The sequence below is a fragment of the Macaca thibetana genome, chromosome 7, assembly GCF_024542745.1.
Source record: "Macaca thibetana thibetana isolate TM-01 chromosome 7, ASM2454274v1, whole genome shotgun sequence".
In the NCBI taxonomy this organism is placed as follows: Eukaryota; Metazoa; Chordata; class Mammalia; order Primates; family Cercopithecidae; genus Macaca; species Macaca thibetana.
The window spans coordinates 102,549,303-102,568,374 of record NC_065584.1 but is presented as its reverse complement, the minus strand read 5'-3'; the positions used below and the strand labels follow the sequence as shown (position 1 = coordinate 102,568,374).

General features: G+C 47.0%; 2 protein-coding genes across 12 annotated transcripts in view; one reads left to right on the top strand and one right to left on the bottom strand.

Annotated features, from left to right (window-relative positions):
* MRPS11 (mitochondrial ribosomal protein S11) overlaps positions 1-19,072 on the top strand; it is a 1,182,883-nt gene that overhangs the window by 848,191 nt on the left and 315,620 nt on the right. The window contains exon 1 of one of the 4 annotated variants that reach the window (XM_050797705.1): positions 4,738-4,741. The exons of the other annotated variants lie outside the window; for them this stretch is intronic. The gene's annotated coding sequence lies outside the window, so the exon portion shown is untranslated. Of the gene's footprint in view, positions 1-4,737; positions 4,742-19,072 lie in introns of those variants that run through there. 4 annotated transcript variants of the gene reach the window in all.
* The window catches only part of NTRK3 (neurotrophic receptor tyrosine kinase 3), a 386,330-nt gene that overhangs the window by 270,138 nt on the left and 97,120 nt on the right, over positions 1-19,072 (bottom strand). For all 8 annotated transcript variants that reach the window (XM_050797633.1, XM_050797640.1, XM_050797635.1 and 5 more), the window contains exon 4: positions 5,415-5,483. In XM_050797633.1, the coding sequence (XP_050653590.1) occupies positions 5,415-5,483 (69 nt within the window). The remainder of the gene's footprint in view (positions 1-5,414; positions 5,484-19,072) is intronic.

Below are 19,072 nucleotides of genomic sequence, written 5' to 3'. Positions count from 1 at the left end.
GGAACCTAAAGCATGGCTTTCCAAGCTTCATGAATAATGCAGGTGGTTCCATGAATAATACAGCAGCAGCTGCTGCAAGGCAAAGCTTACCAATATCCAGCCCTTGCCCCAAGATGGCCTGGGGTGTAATCGCAGGGCCCTGAGGGCTCCCCACAGATTAACTCAGCCCCATCTGAGCTTGTAAGGATAGGCACTTTGCAGCACAGCCAAGGCCACCACTGGGTATTTAGAAAACACTGATTCCCTCCGGTCATCACTCTAGTGGTTTTCTTCTTCCCTGCACAGTATCAACAATGCCAGTGGCAGTCCTGGGGCCGGGCAGTGGAAAATGAGGAGGGGACCCAGATCAGCCAGGACAGCCCTGCTGTCACCCAGTACAGGATTCCCAAAAGATGAAGACATCAGCACAGGCCTCCTTGAGATAACAACTGTCAGATGGTAGGAAAAGCACACAAACCAAACATCTGAGTTGGGCCAGCTGTGTCATTTCGAGTGAATATACTGGGTTTAGTTGTGTCCTCCAAAAAGATATATCCAAGTCCAACCCCTAGTACCTGTGAATGTGACCTAATTTGGAAATAAAGTCTTGGCAGATGTAATCAAGTTAAGGATCAAGGGATAAGATCACTCTCGATTTCAAGTGGGCCTTAAATCCAATGACTGGTACCCTTAAAAAAGAAAGACGTGCTGGGCACAGTGACTCACATCTGTAATCCCAACATTTTGGGGGACAAAGGCGGGCAGATCACTTGAGGCCAGGAGTTCGAGACCAGCTTAGCTAGCATGGTGAAACCCCATCTCTACTAAAAATACAAAAAAAATAAATAAATAACTGGGCGTGGTTGTGCATGCCTGTAATCCCAGCTACTTGGGAGGCTGAGGCAGGAGAATCACTTGGACCTGGGAGGTAGAGGTTACAGTGAGCCAAGATCACACCTCTGCACTCCAGCCTGGGCTACAGAGCAAGACTATCTCAAAAATATAAAATGAAATAGAAAGAGAAAGAAGATGGAGATTAAAGACAAAAAGACAGGGATGGCAGGCATATGAGATGGAGTCAGAGGTTGAAGTGATGCTGCCACAAGCCAAGAAACACCAGGAGCCATCAGACACTGGAAGAGGCAAGGACGGGTTCTCCCACAAAGGCTTTGAAGGGAGTATGGCCCTGCCAACTCCCTTATTTCAAACTTCTGGCCTCCAGAATGGTGAAACAATAATGTTCTATTGTTTTGTTTGTTTGTTTGTTTCTTTTGTTTGTTTTTTTGAGACAGAGTTTGGCTCTGTCGCCCAGGCCAGAGTGCAGTGGCGCGATCTCGGCTCACTGCAAGCTCCGCCTCCCAGGTTCACGCCATTCTCCTGCCTCAGCCTCCTGAGTAGCTGGGACTACAAGTGCCCACCACCATGCCCGGCTAATTTTTTATATTTTCAGTAGAGATGGGGTTTCACTGTGTTAGCCAGGATGGTCTCGATCTCCTGACCTCGTGATCCGCCCGCCTCGGCCTCCTGAAGTGCTGAGATTACAGGCGTGAGCCACCGTGCCCAGCCTGTTCTATTGTTTTAAGCCAGCAAGTGTGTGGTAATTTGTTAAAGCAGCCTAGGAAACTAATACAGCAAATAACTTAACTCTCTAAGGTTCTCTTTTAACACCAATAAAATGGGGATCATTGTGCTCGACCTTCCTTCTTCACAAATTTATTAGGAGGATTCACGATAATGTATGTTAGCATGATCTGGGAACAAAAAGAAACTACTAAGAGGCCAGAAATGATCACTATAGTAATACTATCAGTAACATTATTGTTTAGTGACGTCTCCAAGAGCTGTGGAAAGTTTTCACAGCCAAGACTGGGAAGAGAAATGCACCAGGACCAGCCCAAACCCATCCCCGCTACTGAGTTAATATTTTACCAAGTCGATTAAATCTTCAAATGATACCAGAGGTAATTATCACTTTCCTTTAAAAGAAAATGAAATACTCCAATCTATTTTAATCATGTCTGCTCCGTGCATGCAGGGTATTCAGAGAAGCCTGTTCAAGATAAATTAAGGGTCCTTGGGGCACTGCTGGAGTGTTTCTGTGCTGTGGGTCTACATCCTCTGGGACCTCTTGCCATTGCCTAAACTGTATCTTGAGATTCAGAATCTAAGCTTCTTTTCTTCCTAATTCATTCTTTATCTCTAAGACAATCTCTCTGATTCTTGCTCTGATTTTTGGACAATCTTCTCCACAAGCAAAAAAAAAAAAAAAATCATCTTGCCATAACCAGAAACTTCTGAGAGCACTGCACAATGCCAAGTCAAATTTTTCCAACCTGTGCCACTGAAACCATGCTGGCTACTCTAAGGCAGATCATGGAAGATGCTTCCAATTCACTCAATAAGAGGCACGCCCCCGCTGGACAGAGGGGAAGTCATGAGCCAGGGGCTTGGTCAAGACCATCCCCCTCATCCCACAAAAGTAAATGAGAGAAAGTAGAGGAAGGGTCTTGGTGCACTGCAGGAACTCTGAGATGGTAACCTGTTTGTTTGTTTGGTTGGTTGGTTGTTTCCTTTGATTCCATTCAAGGGACCCGCCATCTTGAGAGGGGCTTCTGGAAGGAGAGGCTGAGCATGCAGGGTGTGTTGCTTGAGTCAGGTGAAAGAAAGAGCATCATCTTTGGAAACAGCAGATCAGATCAGGGTAGTGATAATAATAAAAATCATAACACTCATTCCCAGATGTACCACTTACTAGCCATGTGACCTTGAACTAGCTGTTTAACTTAGCCAAGCCTCAAATCCCTCATTTGTAACACTGGTTATATGGCTACCTCCCTGTGGGATTGTTCCAAGGATGAGATAGAACCTTACACACATGAGGTGCTCCAGATGTGCCTCTTCCTTCTCCTTCTGCCCTACTGGAAAAGTCGTGGACACTCAGACCTTCCATTCTTATAGCAAGGATCCTCTACTGGGCAAGGGGCTGGTTGGGGTACAGCAGAGGTCCTTAATGATGGAAAGAAACATGCTAAGGAATTGCTATGCACCCTCTACCTCTTCTGTCCCTGCAGAGGGTCACTTGAAGTCTCACACTTCTGGTCTGTGGCTTTCCTGGCTCCACAACGCACTGAGCCCTTTCTCCTCCAGGGCCAAAATTCTTTCTTCCTGGAAATACCCAACCCATCCCCACACCCCAGCCCACAGGCTCCATCGAGCAGACCCTGGCAGTCTAGATGGCTCATGACAGATGGCGCCATGTGGACTAATCAGGAAGTCAGACAAGAAAATACTACCCCCTCTTCCATTTGCCAGGAACTGGGATTGTTTGGATTTTAATCATAGCCACAGCTAAGAGCCAACACGCGGCCCCTCCAGCCAAAAGATAAATTTTTCTCTCTCAAGATTCAATTCTTCCTCAAAAACTAGACCCCTACCAGGGCGACTGCTCCTTAGAGGGGGGGCTTCTTTATTCTCTAATATAATTTTTTCTTATATATGACAGAAATAAATGTACCATGGACATGGTGGCACTCACACACTGACTCACACTGGAGGGAATGTCTTCATTCCTCCATAAGTCACATCTAGCTCACTGGTGTATTGATCCCAGGCAAAGATGAATGCAGAATCCCATGATCCTCTGGGAGAAATCTGACATTTTCTTTAAATATATATCCACGGAATGACTGTTTCTAAAACTCCAAGAAACAGGTCACCAGGGCAGCAGCACACCATTGATTTCACATCCAATAATTTTTTAGAAAGAGCACTGAACATTTTCTCAATAATTCAGCCAACAGCAGACCCCCTGTGTTCCCTGGAGAGATGCCATCCCTGGTCTCCTGAAGATGAAGGGGCGACGGGTTCCAGAATAATTACATGCAAGACACCCAAGAAAGAGATCCTCCAAGGCCCTCAGTCAGTTCTAGGGTAACTTCAGAAAGACCACAATCATGTCTTTTTTTTAAAATTATCGTAGAATAGATCCTTGTGTTGGAAACAGACTGAAAACATTGGGAGATAGTTGAGCACAGTGGTCAAGGCTTTGGGTCCACACCCTGCCACTATTCAGTGAGTGACCTTAAACAGGATACTTAACCTTGCTAAGCATCTTAGTGTCCTCCAAAGTGAAGTGATAGTAATAATTCCTACTTACAGAATTGCCATAAGGATTAAAGTAAATTAAGTATACAACTTAATAGATTGCTTGGCACAATGCCAGGCACAGAGGAAGAACTCAGAAATCAGTGTTAGTAGTAAATTGTAGTAGTCATGTTAATTTATCTTTTCCACCTACAGTATACAAGGTCATCATGGGATAATAGGTTATTGGGATGCTTGATGTAAAGCATCAAGAGCTGGGTCTGAAAAGGTAAGGTTTTGACACATCCATGAAGTCAGGTCTTGCTAGGTGAAGGGAGAACAAGTTGAAACGCCAACGGCATAGGCAGAGGTCCAAGGTCATTGCCTCTTGGTAGAGTAAAGCAATCTGCATTCAGTGAATTTGGATCTGCGTCACCAAATAAGAGGGAACACATGAGTGGTGTCTCTGGAACCCTGACTCCCTAACTTGATCCATGCCTCAATTCCTTTTCAATTTATTGCTTGATTTATACCCTCAACATAATATGATGTCCTTCATGCACAGAGATGACCCCGATGACTCACTCATCAACATGGGTTATTTTTTCCAGCAGTGGTCACGAATGTTCACTCATCCAGCTTACATCTGTTTGTGCAGAATGGCTGGCTGGGATAGGGGTGCCCTGATCAGCCTTGGACCACAGCAAGGCTAAGCAGTCCACACGCAGATAGAAAAAATATATGGCCTCCTCAAACCCCTTGCATGTCAATACTCAAGCCAAATATGCTGAAGAAGATTATGAGTGGTGAAAAGACACGTACTTTGAAGTCAGAAGGTGTGGGTTCAAGTCCCAGCTTGGCTAGTCCCTAGAAATGTGGTCTTAGTTGAGTCTCGCATGTCTTTCTAGGGCTCAGAATTGTTACCCATAAAATGCAGAGAATAATAATATCTACCTCTTATGACTCTTATGATGATAAATCTAAGGTTATATAAATGAAAGCATACCTAACAGTCTATCAAGTTACATACTATGAATGTTATTTATTATAAATTCTTTATTATAAATATCTATACTATTATAACTAATTACCTACAGATCACAAAATTAAGTCATGATAAGAGAAGAGACTCCTGTCTTCTGAAATTGATTGTGCCCAGAAAGAGCATCAGAAGTCAAGCGACAGAGTTAATTGCTGTCACTGAATATGGTACATTCTACGTCAACCAACCCAAGGAGGCTCTTCAAGTAGATGTATGCTCAGCCTTCAGGTAGTTCCATTGCTTGACACTTCTCCCCATTCACCCATTACCAGCACTTCAGTACCTGGACAGTCTTCAAAACCAAACTTACAATTCCCGAAGACTCAGCGTCTGGAAGAGCTGCCACGAGAGTGTGGTGAGCCGGTTACTTGACAGGTTTCTGCAAGATTGACAAATAAAGGGAAATTTTTAAAACAAGTCTGGCACAAATAATGCTCTAGGTAGTAAGCTTAGTCATTTCACTGGAGCCTGGCTATGTTTTCCCTCTTCTTCATTCTGCTAGGCTAGTGATACATCTGCTAATAGTTGAGGCCATAGATCAGGTTTGGATAGGCTTTTGAGGCCTTTTAAAGGGCAAGATTTTACAAATCAAAGAAACCATTAAATTATTATGGTCATTCTCCCATATGCCCTCCCCACAATAAAAGTTTACAGAGCCTTTGTGAAGCCATCCTTCTCTAAGAGGACAGGGAGTTCTCAGGGTAGATAAGCCCACTAGCATTCTTAACATGCACACAGGTCGAAAAACTCTGCAGGTCACCTACAATTCCATTTAGCCAGTGTCTCTCCCAGCAAACATGCCCACCAATGATCAAGACATCAGCCTTTTGTTCACACGTCTGTTCTCCTCCTAATGGCTATTTAATTGTTCTCATTAGGATGTACAGGGGAAAGGAGCAGCCATTAGTCTTCTGGATAAAAGAAGAAACACGCCCACGGTTATTACTTTGCCAGGCTCAGCAAACAACTTTTGATGTGATAACAGCCCTTAAAGGCAGCAGTTAGACACTGCTAGAATTGAAGTGGCATCCCAGGAACAATGTACTCATCTACTGACGGGAACAAATGGCAGTGCTGATTCCATTTAGGTAAATATCTATCCACACAAACATGATGTGTGTATACTTGTGTCTATTAAACCTGTAGGTACTAAAGGCAAACACAGACTCTTGTTTATACACATACATATGCTTACACACATACCTATATTTAGATGACTTCTACAATAAATATTTATTGAGGCTCCACTGAGGAATGAAGGGGTTGACCATTGAGGGGGAAGGGAAGTTCTCTCTGGAATCTTATATTCAAGTTAGAGATGAAAAGCAGAAGGAAGAGTATCAACACCGTGATATAAGTAACTGATACAGGAGTGGGAAGGGCTCAGAGAGAAGTGCCTTCTGAAAAGGTAGCATTGGTCCTGAGCCAAGAAGAAGAAAGGGCTGAGTACCAAGGGAGGAGTGTTTCAGGCAGTGGAAGTAGCAAATGTCAAGGCCTGAGAGATCCAGGGGATCAGGAAGGAAGTCAGTCAGGAAGGACTGAGGAGTGCTTTGGGATAAGTGGGAGAGGGATTCACGCCACACTTGTTGGCCATAGGGAGGAGTTTGGATTTGATATTAAAGAGTGGTGGGAAGGCATTGGATGGTTTTCAGCAGAGAAGTGACATAGTCTAATTACCATTTTTAAAAATAGAAGGCCAAGACTGGAAGTTGGCAGGCCAGTTAGGAGGCTGCTACCGTCTTCCAACCAAGAGAAGGGAGTGGAGATAATCAAGTTGATGGATCAAGATAAGTGTTAGAGGTAGAGCTGCCAGGATTCCTACTGGATTGGATTTTGGAGAGGAAAGAGAACTGAGTGGCCAGGTGAATGGTGACATCATTGAGTGGCCAGGTGAATGGTGACATCACTGAGTAGAATGAGAAAGCCTGCCAAAGGATCACATGGAGGCTATGGGATAGAGACCTTCCCCTTGCAGATATCAAGTTTGAGACATTGTTAGCTATCCAAAGAGAGAAGTCAAATCGCCTGCTGGATTCCTGGGTCTAGAGCTCATGGGAGAGGTTGAGGCTGGGTAAGATCACATAGGGAGAGAGTCTACCCAGTTCATAACAGGGTAGACACTAAAATACAAGAAAAACCAAAGATACATGGCTTCCCCTTCTCATTGGATGCAGCCCTTTTTGGTGAGGTGGCTTGGTTCTAACTCAGCCTGAACTGGCTGGGTCCCTGAGACGGCCCATTACTGTGCAGGGGAGGCAGTCTTATGCTGGGGGTGCAGGTGACTGGAGGAGAAGGGAAAGAAACGTACGTAGATGTCTCCCAAGTTTACTGTTCTGCTGTCTTCCCTGTACCCAGCACTCTCTCTGTTCAGAGTTTTTAAGCCTCTAGGATAGTCCCCATGGCCCTACACTGTCACCAACCTCCTCTCTGCAAGGCTGAGACCTCTGTTATGATAGCATATGCTCACTAAAAGCCTATACACCTAAGCCATCCATCATGCTCAGCTTCACAAAACCCCTAATGACTATACATCTTATTCCTACAAACTTTCACTGTTCCTCCACCGATCAGAAAGAAAGGTGTGATAAAAGAACTGCAATGATGACCACCTGAGGACACCACCTGGGCAAAGCCCCATGGAGCAGCTCAGCTCCTGCTCAGAAGGGTGGAGCTGGAGACCAGACACACACTCCCACTGAGTCATGACCCTACCCTAATAGACCAGGAGCTCAAACTTGGGGTTCAGGACAACAGGATTTGGTACTGCTCTGAGTCTCCATTGCCATTAGGCTTTATGAGGTTTTATTAAATCTAAGTGTCTGATTCATCTAGGTAGAAATCTTCTGTTTTGCTTTATTTTGCCTGGTTTACTCTATGCACAAGAGCATCACAGCAGCAAAAGCTGGACAAGCCCCCAACTTCCAAATCCACGAGGTAATCCCTGCAGCACTTTGGGAAGGTGCCTTTCCCCTGCCTTTAGCTCCCTACCCCTCTCCAGTGCCTCCCTGAACAAAACCCATGGTTCTGAAGCTGAGAAGCTGTATCCAATGGGTAGTTGGCAGTCAGAAAGCCCAGACTCATTGAGCCCTGAAGAACATGCCCCTGGTAAGGTACAAAAGCAACTGGTGGGAACTAGCAAGACAGCAGACAGGAACAGCCCAGGTGAAATGGGCAGCCCTGCCCATCTCTGAGGGAGGAGCAGGCAGGGAGCCTGCCAGGAGTCCTGGGGAACCCGAGGCAGAGAGCAGGCTGCCAGTGATGTCCTCTCACAAAGGTCATGCTTTGCTACATTAGGCAGAAATGTCAAAAGAAAATTGGATTCTGAAAGAAAGAAAATAACAGACATTCTGGGCAAATAAAGAATAAGAAATAGCATTATTGCCTTATTACAAGTTAGAGGAGGGAGGGGTCCTGAGACACCTGTTAAGGGGAAAGTGGGCTCCTGCTCTCCCAGAGCTATCTCGGCTTCATCTCCCCCCTGCCCCTCCCTCACCCATCAAGCCCCACCTGGATTCCTCTGGCTCTTTGGATGGATGGAATGGACTGAAGCACTCATGTGCTCTGCCCACAGACACAGAAAACCCAGTGCCTGTTTGCGGAGACTGGAAACTGTATTGCACAAGTTCAGGGAGGAGTGCAGGGTGCACAACCCTTGCAACTGTACACAATGCCCTGCCAGACACACAGTAGAAGCACTAAGCCCCAGGAATGAACTTATACAAAAAAGACAAGAAGTAAGGCAAACATATACACTCCACAAAACAAGCAGAGCATGCCTCTGGCCACCCTGCCCTCACCGGCATTGATAAATTCTCATGGTGCAGGGTAAATAAAGAAGCTTCTATATGAATTGCCACCCACTCGGAACTCACTGCCCCTGATTTTTTCTTCTAGCTGGGGCCTCACCTATATGCACCTGTCATCAATTATTGATGAGCTGGTTACTCTGCTCATCAGACAAGAGTTTAATTAAGAACCATCCTGCCTCCGAGCCCTGTGGCAGCCTTTTCCGTGGGCCTCCTCCCTAATAGATCCATTATCACCCGTCTCTGACTTTTGCTTGGGTCAATGGCCAGTTTCCAAGCCACCTGACCGTTGAATTAATTTGGTGAGCAAGATTTTACGAGACGATGCATCAAACTCCCAAAATCAAGTTCCGTGACACTGCCTCTTCTATCTCTCGCCCGAGACTTCCAAACAAAGCCATTAATTTTGTGCTGCACAACTGGCCCTCTCACAGACCAGACTCTGGGGTCCAGAGGTAATAAACGATGATGATGTGGCTACTGGGTGCTCCGGGAACAAGGAGCCAGACACACAGATGGCTGAACCCTGGGCCCTGAGGAACAACAGAGCTGAGATGTCACCTCTGGCATTAACCCCATAATGAACAGGGGTCCTCCCAGGCAACCTCTCCTCTGACCAGTAAAAACCTTGGCACAGTAAGCAGTCGTATGACCTTCCTAATGGTGGCACCCAACTACGGCAGAAACGGAGCCCACAAATGGGGAGGATTTCACCTTCTACCCTGGGAACCCTGTTGTTACAAAAGGGTCAACAAGACAGACCCTGTTGCCAAGAGAAACCAACCAGATGAGAAACCAACCTGTTGCCCCTTTGGGGGTTGAGAGTTGAGACAGTAAGCCCCATCTGAAAAGTGGTCCTGAAAATGGAAGGATTTGTGGATTTCCTGGATTAACAGTGGGGCTGACATTTGGAAGCACCTCCTCTTCTACTGGCAGAGGCAGGCTAATGGGCAGGTATGTCTTAGAATTTGCATGTGTAAGGGATTGCTGGCGGCAGGTCCTCTGCATCTCTGAGCTATTAAACCAGACTGCCTCACCTGTGCACTCCCACTCTCGCTCCTGGATGCTCACTCCACCTCCATACCTCCTTGGTCCCTCTCACTTGAGTGTTTTCTGTTGTAATGGGCTGAATTTTCTTTCCTCAAAATTCATTTTTAAAATCCTAACCCAGTTGGGCACCGTGGCTCACACCTGTAATCCCAGCACTTTGGGAGGCTGAAGTAGGTGGATCACCTGATGTCAGGAGTTCGAGAAGAGCCTGGCCAACATGGTGAAACCCCATCTCTAGTAAAAATACAAAAATTAGCTGGGCATGGTGGTGGGCCCCTGTAATCCCAGCTACTTGGGAGACTGAGACAGGAAAATCGCTTTAAACCAGGAGGCGGAAGTTGCAGTGAGCAGAGATTGCACCATTGCACTCCAGCCTGGGCAACAAGAGTGAAACTCCATCTCAAAAAATAAAAAATAAAAAAATCCTAACCCCCATTGTGTCTGTATTTGGAGATGTGATCTTTAAAGAGCTAATTAAAGTTAAGTGAGGACATATGGGTGGTCGTTAATCCAATATGACTAGTGTCCTTATAAGAAGAGGATTAGGACACAGACATAAAGAAAAGATGTAAAGTCACAGGGAGGAGAAAATGGCCACCTACAAGCCAAGAAGAGAAGCCTCAGAAGAAATGAGCCCTGCCAACACCACCTTCATCTTGGGCTTCTAGCCTCTAGAATTGTGAGAAAATAAATTTATGTTGTTTAACCCACCCAGACTGTGGCATTGAGTTCTAGCAGCAATTGCAAACTAATATACCTGTTCTCAGCCCCTCATTTGCCCTGAGGCCTTGATGGCCAAGTTGGCTGCCTTACTGTGATCCCTGAAAGCCTCCAAGTCATGGTTTTCTGTCACCCCCTTGCTCTGTCTATGCTTGGTGGCTCCAGGGAACCAGCCTCCCAATCAGGTTCCAGCCACTAAGATCTAATCTGGTATCTGCCCACTTGTCCACCCCCTGGGTGTACTCCAGCCTCCTCCTGCAAAAAGGTTATTAAATGAGATAACAGAGAACCAGAGGCATGCTCGGCTTGCATCCCAGATATAAATGCCACAGTCACTGACTCTTCCTGGAGGATTCATTCTGCTGCTTGCAGAAAGGCACTCTTTTGAGCACCATTTGGTCTTGGTGCATCCAGCACAGCTAACCAGAAAACAATGAATGCAAGTCCCAATCCTGCAAGCTCCCAGGGTCTGTGACTTGCTGGCTGCAATAATCATGGTGCAAATCTTATTTCTTATTTCTTTCATCCACAAAGGCAGCATTTTGAAAGGTGCAATTCCCTCTTTCTTAAGATCTAACATCATCAAGTATCTATTCCTTTTCTTCTTCTTCTTCTTTTTTTGAGATGGAGTTTTGCTCTTATTGATCAGGCTGGAGTGCAATGGTGTGATCTCAACTCACTGCAACCTCTGCCTCCTGGGTTGAAGCAATTCTCCTGCCTCAGCCTCCCGAGTAGCTGGGATTACAGGCATGTGCCACCACGCTCAGCTAATTTTTTGTATTTTTAGTAGACACTGGGTTTCTCCATGTTGATCAGGCTGGTCTCGAACTCCCGACCTCAGGTGATCCACCTGCCTCGACCTCCCAAAGTGCTGGGATTACAGGCATGAGCCACCATGCCCAGCCTCTTTTTTTCTCACCATAAAAGAGATATCTCCTTGGTTTTTGTTTTAATCCATTCATGCTGCTATAACAAAATACCATAGACTGGGTGGCTTATAAACAACAGAAATTTATTTCTTAGTTCTAGAGGTTAAGTGGTCCAAGATCAATGGGGCAGCAGGTTCAAGGATCTACCTCCTCAGAGACAGATGTCTTCTCACTTAAATCTCACACGGTAGAAGGGGCTAGCTAGCTCTCGGGGGCCTGTTTTATAGAGCACTCATCTCATTAATGAGGGCTCTGCTCCCATGATCTAATCACTTCCCAAAGGCCCTGCCTCCTAATACCATCACCTAGAAGAGGAGGGACTTCAATATATGAATTTTGGGGGCACATAAATGTTCAGATCATAGCAATCATCTTGGAGACCACCAGCCCCTTCTCATGACACACCATACCCGGATTCTTTTGATTTTGCTGAAGAATCTGCAAGAAAAGAGTGCTGTTCTAGACCAGAACTAATGAAAAATCTGTAAGGAAAGAGAATTCCCTGATGCAGCACCAAACCCCACATAGACTTTGCTACAAAAAAAAAGAACAAACCACAGAAGAAGGATGGAGCTAGCAGCCTACTGCCCACTTCTCTAAGAGCCAAGGAACCTATACCTCCTCTCCATCTTGACCAACTTCTGTGCACCATCAGCCCCACACTAGAGGTATCTGCAATTATGTGGGTATTTTTTTTGGCTAGACACTCCATGGAGAAGATTCTATGCTCCAGTGAGTTTGAGAGACTCAGTTTGCCAGGTCCTTCTCTCATAGTAAAGGCTCTGAGAAGTTCTGCAGTAAATAAGCATGCTTAATTTTAATACAACAGTTTTCAAGCAATATGATCTTTTCCCCCTTGTAATACCCATGAACATATTACACACCTCAGATTCCAGGAACACACTCTGGGAAACCCTGGTAGAGCCCAGAACAGGCTGCACAGAAAAAGCTGCCTCCAGTCTCCTGAGCTAAGGTCAAGACACCAGTCACGTCACCACCAAAGGAGCTGTAGGGTGGCTGCTGCAAGGGCCTTGGGTTGAATCAATAGGAAGAAAGGAGGCACCATATAATCTTGTCACCAAGGCCTGCTGCCAGCACCAAGGAGGGACCATGAGCCAACCCGTTAAAATCTAATGCCTATGGCAAGGAAGCAGGTGCTGCTGCACAACGTTCTTCTTGAAGGCCAAGAAATATTTTCCTGCATCATTGATATATTTGCTTTTCCCTCAATTAAATTGCTGTAAAAGGGAGTGGGGGTTAAAGCCATCTGAGCCATTTTTATTCAGTTAAATTACACTGGATGGCTCATTTAATGAACTTTAACGAAGCCAAAATGCTTTCTCTAATCAAATCTCAACTGACGTGACTGGTGTCTTGACCTTAGCTCAGGAGACTGGAGGCAGCTTTTTCTGTGCAGCCTGTTCTGGGCTCTACCAGGGTTTCCCAGAGTGTGTTCCTGGAATCTGAGGTCTGTAATATGTTCATGGGTATTACAAGGGGGAAAAGATCATATTGCTTGAAAACTGTTGTATTAAAATTAAGCATGCTTATTTACTGCAGAACTTCTCAGAGCCTTTACTATGAGAGAAGGACCTGGCAAACTGAGTCTCTCAAACTCACTGGAGCATAGAATCTTCTCCATGGAGTGTCTAGCCAAAAAAAAATACCCACATAACATCCTTAGAGAAATGTTCTCCAAGCCAGGGGTCAGCAAACTAGAGCCTGCAGGTTGGCAGTCTGTTTTTATAGTTCTACCAAAACACAGCCATGTCCATTTGCTTATGTGTTGTCTATGGTTGTGTTCCAGGTAGAATAATGGTATCCACATCAAAATCCCGAGAATCTGTTAATAGGTTAACTTACACCGCAGAGGTGATTAAGCCTATAGACATGGAGATCAGGAAGTTATCCTGAATTATCCCATGGTCCCAATGTAATCATAAGGGGCATTAAAGGTAGAAGAGGAAGGCAGAGAGAAAGTAGGGACCCATGTGACTAATGAAGGAAGGTACAAAGACACGCAATGTTGCTGGCTTTGAAGATGGAAGAGGGGGCCACAAGCCAAGAAAGTGAGTGACCTCTAGAAGCTGGAAGAGGCAAAAAAAAAAAAAAACCCATTCACCCATTCTCCCTTATAGCCTCCAGAAAGAAATACTGCCCTGCCTATGCTTTGACTGTAGCCCAGTGAGACCCATGTTGAATTTCCGGGTGTAAGGCAATAAATTTGTATTGTTTTACATCACAAACTTTGTGTTAATTTGTTACAACAGCAATGAGAAACTAATAGGGCCACTTTCACATTACAACAGCAGAGTTGAGCAGTTGCAACAGGGACCAAAATATTTACTATGTGACCCTTTTCATAAAAAGTGTGACAACCCCTTGTCTAGAACAGCACTCTCTAATATAGATATAATAAAAGACAAAAATACCACGTGAAATTTTCTGTTAGTCACATGTTAAAGAGTGAAAAGAGGTGAAATTAATTGCAACACTATGTTACTTAACCTAGTATATCCAAAACATCATTCAACATGTAATCTATCTACGCATCTATCTACCTATCTATCTATCTATCTATCTATCTATCTATCTATCTATCCATCTATCTGTCTATCCATGTATCTATGAGGTATTTCACATTCTTTTTTGTACTAAGTCTTTAAATCCATGTGTGCTTCACTCTCAGAGCTCATCTCAATTTGAACTGGCCACAATGCAAGTGCTTGATAGCCATGAGTGGCCAAACGCTACATATTGGAAGACACAACTCTGGACCATCTGAAAAATCCAGACATTGCCTGAAGTCCCCAGTAGAGAGAAGCAGTCAGCAGCTAGAAAATTGTCATTACAAGTTCTCCAAAGGAATGTCAGGTTTTCTTTCCCCAGATGCCAATCCATCCTAGAATCCAGCAGTCACATAGCTTGTTTTATGAAAAGGAAATCACTCCAGTTGTCCCAGAGCACAGTGCAACATCACTGAGTAGCTGCCAGCATCCTCTCAGGCTGGAGCTCAGAGCAGGAAGGAAAAGGGAGGTCAGGACTTGCCATGTGCTGAGGAGGTGGAGAAGGACCATGGCACATGGGAGACCAGACGTGGGTACAGAGAACTGGACTCCTCCAGAATGCTTGGTCCACCTTATCAAGTCCAAACTCCACCTTGGAATTCAAGTACTTCCACAAGGTGACCTCAGCCTCCTGTTTCTGTATAGTCTCTCAATACCACCTCCTCCCCCCATCCTTCAGCCCCCACTGCCATAGCTAACCCTAAAAACTCACCTGGGACAGAATGGCATCGCCCTGTCGGCTGCAATCTTAGAGCTCCCTGGCACTTCTCCTGCTCCACACCACTGCACCCTGTGCTTTCTGCACCTTTCATGTCCTTCTCCCCACCCTGGAGGCACAGTTTGAGTGGTTCTCTCTGCAGACAGCTAGTGCCACCCACTCTAAAATCTTCTTTCCTTCCACTTTCTCCCACTGCATTTTTCTTGGGCCTCGACTGTCACAGCCTGCGTCTCAGACTGCTGGCCTGGAGTGACAGCTGTGCCTGTGTTGGCCTCCCCACCAGGTTGCTTTTCTTGAAGACAACCTTTTCTTTTTCAGTTTTATATTCTTTATTGCACCTGGAACCCAGTAAGTGCTCAAAAAACGTATAGAAAGTTCAACGGAAGTCCCACAAAACTCTCTCATCCAAAGAGACCCAAAACCAACCCGAGTTTCCAAGGACACTGGAGGGAAGCATTTCTTTCTATGAAGCACCCACAGTGCACAAAGAGGCTCTGCAGAGACCACAGCAGAAAAAGGCCTAGGGACCAAGACAATCCTGTACCCTGCAGTGTGTGGCTTCTGCTCCTCCCATTGCCCTCCTCCACCCACCTACCCTGGGACCTCTTTCTGTCCCTGTGAAGTCAACCTCTCCACTGCTATGAACTCACACAGCCACTGCGCAGCCAAGCCAGACTCTCCCAGCGACTGTCAAGGAGGATGAAGGTGCTCACGCTCTCTCTCTCTCCTTCCCTCTCTCTCTCACATGCACCAAACACACTACACACTATGCCACACACACACATTCACACACACACACTCATACCCACCAGCTGTCTCAGTCTGGCTCCACCAGGAAACAAACTGAGAATTCTTCTTAGGAGGTCTGAGGAGCTCTGCCTCTTTGACCCCTCCCTGCCTCTCAAGGACATTTGGGTTTCTACCCTTCAGGATCCCCAGCCCTTCTGCTCTGTGCTGCCTCAGCAGGACCTGTCCTGCCCTGGCCTCCTGAGGGAAACACGTTTGGAGCTGAGCAGGACCAGGGGCTCACTCTATAAGCCCGGGGCCCACAGCCAGCAGCCCTGCCCTGTTCCCTCCAGTAGGTGTGCTTTTCTCGGTGTCAGCACAAATCTTCATGTCTCTGGGCTGAGGAGCACACTCAGAACCTCACAGAACGTGGGAGAACAGTGGGGATCCCCCAGCCCATCACCCTTGGCCTACACAGGGGACGCCGAGACTGTGAGATCCAGGAGGACTTGGGAGAGGAGATAACTTGTTTGTGTCACCAGGCAAGTCAGTGTTGGAGCCAGGACCCGGAGTCCTGGATTCTGACTACGGGAGAGGAAAATGGGAATCCCAGAGGTTAAGTCAGTTCCCAAGATGACCAAGCTGGATGGTAGCAGAGGCTGGTGGCTGGCACCAGGGCTCCTGATACTCAAACCAGGGCAGCTGAGGGATCCTCCCCTTTTGGCCAATCTTGGCTACAGGAGTGACTTCTGATCCTTTGTGTTTCAGGATGGGTAAGATCGTGGCCTTTGGCATCTCACAGGCCTGGGTGCCAGTCCTACTACTGCTGCCTTCATGTCGTGTGACTCTGTGTGAGTTACTTCACCTCTGTGTACCTCAGTTTGCTCATCTGGAAGTTGGGAATAATAATAGGGCATGTCTGCTTGAGCCGTAGTGAGGATTAAATGGGGTATGCACGGCAGCTGACACAGTGCCTGACCCTCAGTAGGCACTCAGTGAACATGCTCTGTCACTGTTTCTGCCCACTGCCAGTCACCACCGAAGCCACAGCACGCCCATACAATTAAAACAAATACAGGAGGTCCAGGCGGTGACCCCCTTGAATTCAGGCATTATTTTATTCAGTAAAGTCTGAGTTCACAAGGCAATGTAGAGACCTACTGTAATGAGACAACAGGCAGCACCTGCTCCCCTAGGGATGTGCTGGTGCCCGTGTGCTGCCTCCTACAGCCCACGTAGCAGATGCCTGGGCAGGGCCTGAGGTCCAGGGAAGATGCGGCCCTCACCCTGAGGTCTATGGGCCACCTGCACCTGGGTCTCCACTGCAGCACAAGGCCACCAAAGTCCTTAAAATCTGCTGTGTTTCTTCATGTTGTCTGCTTTGCACCAGACCTTGAGTGTTATTGAAACTATTCTGTGGGGAGGGTGGGTGGGGGGGTGGGCATTGCTCCTTGGGAGTTTCTTTTCAGACAAATTAACCTAAGGCTAATTACCCTGAAGCATGTGAGCTCTCTCTGGAGTCCCAGGTGGGCGCTGCCAGGCAGATGCTGGGCCTTTTCACCCGGGATCCACCCACCTGGGGAGGAGGAGGCCAAGCCTGGTGTGGGAGCCAACTGCCCCAGAGACGCCCCAGCACATGATGTGCTGATGTGGCCAAGACATCACATTCATTTTTACTCAAGAGCTGCCATGACAAGAGAAAAACAAAGACGCAGAAAGCATCTGTGGGAAAAATCAAGAACCCCTTACGCTACGGACCAAAAGCAAAGCAAGGGATAGAGAGGGAGAAGGGAACAGAGGTACAGCTGCAGGCCATGCTCCTGGCTGGGAGAGAGCTGCCCAGGGAGGGTGCTGTCAGGGCTGGAGAAGCCAGGGTCCCTGAAGGCTGGCGGGAACCTGCAGGGGCAAGAGTGCTAAGCTGTTCTTCAGACTGAGGAAGCACATTCCTGTTCATTACCTTTTAGCCAGGCCAGACACCAGTCCCCTTTCTAAGATCTACTATTCAGATTAAAGGAAAATCTATGACTCTCTTAAAAACAAACTGTGAACAGAAAGCTGCTCTGGGCCTTTTCATAAAGAAACCTGATTAGGCCAACGCTGCATCCAATCCCTCCTTCAAGATAAGAGGTTAGAGGGAACACAGGCCAAGTGTGGGTTTGAGAAAGCATTGAGGGGAGAGGTTCTCCTATTCTGGGTATCAGAATCACCTGGAGGCTTGGAAAAACCAAATTGCCAGGCTCCACCCACCTCCTGAGTTTCTGATTCAGCAGGCCTGGAGAATTTGCATTTCTAAGAGGTTCCCTGGGTGACATTAATGCTGCTGGTTTGGGAACCACACTTTAAGAACCAATGATCTGGTGAAATTTTGTTTTCCCCATGGGCAAGTTGACTTTGGCTCCAATCAAATCCCTCTGCCCTAAAAAATTAGACAATCATATATACATATATAAGGAAATGAAAGAGTCATGTGAGCAGATGCAAAGAGATGCCCTGTCAGGGAGCCGAGAGATTCCTGCACAGGCTCCTGGGAACAAATCCCATTATTAATAATCACATAGGGGACTTCACAATCCCCTTCCAGAACTTGATGGAGAATCTCCAATGGGGACGTGCCTCTGGATGGTCCAGGGCAGGGCGGTCACAGCACTGCACATTGACTAAAGGGAGGTCCCTGCTGCCCAAAGTGCCTCCTGCACTCGCTTCCTGCACTCAATTACAAGAGGAATCTGTGCCTCCCCACCCCACCCAGCCTCCTACACACACACACACACACACACACACACACACACACTGTTTGAACTGCATGCCCGGTGAGCCTAGAGGACGACAGAGGCTAGAAACCAGAGAAAGTGAGAGGGGCAGCGAGGGTCCCAGGATGAGGGGAGATGGTCCCAAAAGAGAGCAGAGGAGAAAGGAGGACTCGGACAAGAGCATCCAAACCAATGAGTGAGACCCAAAGCTGGAGCTGGGGAGCCCGGAGGGAGGAGGGGTGCCCCAGCCATGGTCAAAGGGGTGCTGCTGGGCAGAGAGAGGGAAGAGATGAGCATGTAGCAACAGGCCAGCCAGAGCCACACTCAAGGGGTCACAGTTGTGCCTAGGCCCACTGAGGGGCCCATACCCCTGGTTGCCTGAGGAGGGGGATCCCTCGAGGCTAGAGGATAAGCCAAGAAGCAGAGACCTTAGTTCAGTGCCTGAGGTACTGTCCTAGGAGCTTGGGGCAGAGTCAGCGGATAGCGTCAAAGGGTTCTCTAAGGCTGCTCTCTGGAGTGGCCAGCGCAGAAGAGTGGCGGCTTTGCTGACAGCTGCCTGGGGACTTCAGGTGCTTTTAAGCCAGAGCAGCTCAGGCCTCCTGCCCTGCCACTTTTCCAGACCAGATCCTGCGCATGTAAAAAGCCATAGCTGGACTCCCTCTGCCCCACTTCTAGCAGGGCCCAGGAGGACATGTAAGTACA